The sequence below is a fragment of the Eurypyga helias genome, unplaced genomic scaffold, assembly GCF_000690775.1.
Source record: "Eurypyga helias isolate BGI_N326 unplaced genomic scaffold, ASM69077v1 scaffold24411, whole genome shotgun sequence".
Lineage (NCBI taxonomy): Eukaryota > Metazoa > Chordata > Aves > Eurypygiformes > Eurypygidae > Eurypyga > Eurypyga helias.
Genome location: NW_010230501.1, coordinates 3,055 through 5,206, shown reverse-complemented (window position 1 = coordinate 5,206; position 2,152 = coordinate 3,055). Strand labels below are relative to the sequence as shown.

At 55.8% G+C, this 2,152-nt stretch overlaps 1 protein-coding gene across 1 annotated transcript in view; it reads left to right on the top strand.

Annotated features, from left to right (window-relative positions):
• Positions 1-2,152, top strand: part of UBAP2L (ubiquitin associated protein 2-like) — a gene marked incomplete at its 3' end in the record, with an annotated part of 9,998 nt that overhangs the window by 4,860 nt on the left and 2,986 nt on the right. The window contains exons 8-11 of the mRNA XM_010160781.1: positions 15-122; positions 220-308; positions 937-989; positions 1,627-1,694. Of these exons, the coding sequence (XP_010159083.1) occupies positions 15-122; positions 220-308; positions 937-989; positions 1,627-1,694 (318 nt within the window). The remainder of the gene's footprint in view (positions 1-14; positions 123-219; positions 309-936; positions 990-1,626; positions 1,695-2,152) is intronic.

Genomic DNA, 2,152 nt, shown 5'->3' with positions numbered 1-2,152 from the left:
GGCCGCCCCGCCAGTCGTAAGCGTTTCCTCCAGTCTCAGCAGCGTCAGCAGCCTGGGCCTCAGCCTCAGCAGTAACTCCACGGTGACGGCCTCCACGCGCAGCTCTGTTGCAACAACATCAGGTACTATTCTGGGGACTGCTAAACGGGAGGGCGTGGGGGCTGAGAGGGACAGCTCTTTGCTTCAGCATGGAACTTCTCCTTTCCCTTCCTTTTTCAGGAAAAGCCCCTCCCAACCTTCCTCCTGGAGTCCCACCGTTGTTGCCTAATCCGTACATCATGGCTCCAGGGTTGCTACACGCCTATCCGGTGAGTGGGACGATCAACCCTTTGCAGTCGTGTCGTGCCACCAGATCCCTCCTACCCATGTCCTCGGCGAGCTGGGGGGGATGTAGTGCTGTAGAGAAACCAGAGACTGTAACGTCAGCCCACGGATGCGTTGGATGGGAAGAGTTTGGACCTGCTGTTCCCATGAAACAGGAAATTCATGCGCCCGTGGGGGTAGATGTCTGTAATTCTGGTCACTCCAGAGTTCTGTTCTCTACAGCCTCCCCAGCCTTGCTCAGAGCACGGCTCGTGCACTGTGGGAGCAATGTGATACGACAGAGGCCAAACAGAACGAGGGGGGTGACTGCCACAGAGTCTGGTGCTGTGTCACCGCCCTCTTCTGAAGGCCAGGACAGATTTTGGGGTTGGAATAGATTCTGGAGGAAAATTGTCGAGTGCCTTTGTGGCCTGAAGCAGGGGTGCTAGGGTTGGTGCTCGCTCTTCGTTGGAGCAGCTCATTAAAACACTCTTGGCTGTGGGAGTGAATGCTGACTGCCTGTGCCTAAGTAACTCTGTCTGCTGCTGGCTTTGTCTCACTGTTACCTGCACGTTCAATCTACATCTTTTAGCTTATCCCTAACATTGCCTCCTGCTCCTTTTCTAGCCACAGGTGTATGGATATGATGACTTGCAAATGCTCCAGACGAGATTCCCCTGCTCTTCGTTGGAGACTGACAGGGAGACTGACAGGGACGTGCCGCTGCCACCGGCCTGGCAGCTCGCTGGTGCTGCGTGCTTCGGGCACACAGACGGGCCCGGCTGCTGGGTGACCTGAGGAGCTGGCAAAGCGGGGTGCTCAGTGAGTGGTGCTCAGGGGATGCACTTCTCCGTGGCAGTAGTGAGGAGTTAATCGGCTGGGGGGGGTTACGAGCGCAGCAGCATCGATGCTGGGGAATGAGAGCGCGACAGCAGGCAGAGCTGTTCCGCCCGACGGCGTGATGAGCTGATGCAGATCCTGGCCTCTGATCCCTGGAAGAGGCAGTGACTAAATCCCTTTGAGAATGGGGTTATTTAGCGATATGCCATGTGTCCCTGGCGCTGTGGAGGGGAAGGTTGAGCGGCGAAGGACTGCATACCAGTAGACCTTAGCTGGTTCTTCTCGTGGCCAGCCGAGGGGGACGGTGCATGCTACAAAGACCTGGGGTTGCTGTGGGCTGCGCTCAGCCTCGTGGCTGATCGAACTGCAATGCTCCGACATACCTAGCGCCTGCGGACCAGGAATTCCTCTTTTCCAAAAGCTACTGTTTTGCAGCTTTGGACAGAGCTCATAAAACACCTCCTTTCCTTTTTTATCCCTCAGGATTTTCCCTACGCCCACCACCCCACTGACTGGAAGAGACGGCAGCCTGAGCAGTAACCCGTACTCTGGTAAGGAAAAAGACCGCTCTGTGTATCCCGTCAGGTGTTTGTGCTTCTGCTGCTGCTTACTGGTTTCCCGTTGTCCGCTGGAGCTGCGTCTGCACCAGCCTCCTGCGCTGCCTTTGGCCTGGAGCGTGTTTCTCCGCAGCTAAACTCTTGCCTTCTGTGAGGTGTGAAATTCAGGGACTGCTTTTCAGGTGGTGGTGAGGCAGGAGAGCTTCCAGTAAAAACACAAAGAAACCCCATCTGGGGAAACAAAGTTGTTTTGCATTTATGTGACAGTCTGGGGACAGAGAAAAAGGGACTGTAGGACCTGTGACATGCAAATGGGTGCTCGGTGGGTGGCTGATCTCTCGCTGACCTGGGTAGGTGTGTGGATTCACACTGCGGTTGGGCTGAGCTTTCGTGTCCTTTAGCAATTGTCTCACTTCGTGGAGCGCTCGTTTTTTCTGCACCGCATCTCGCCT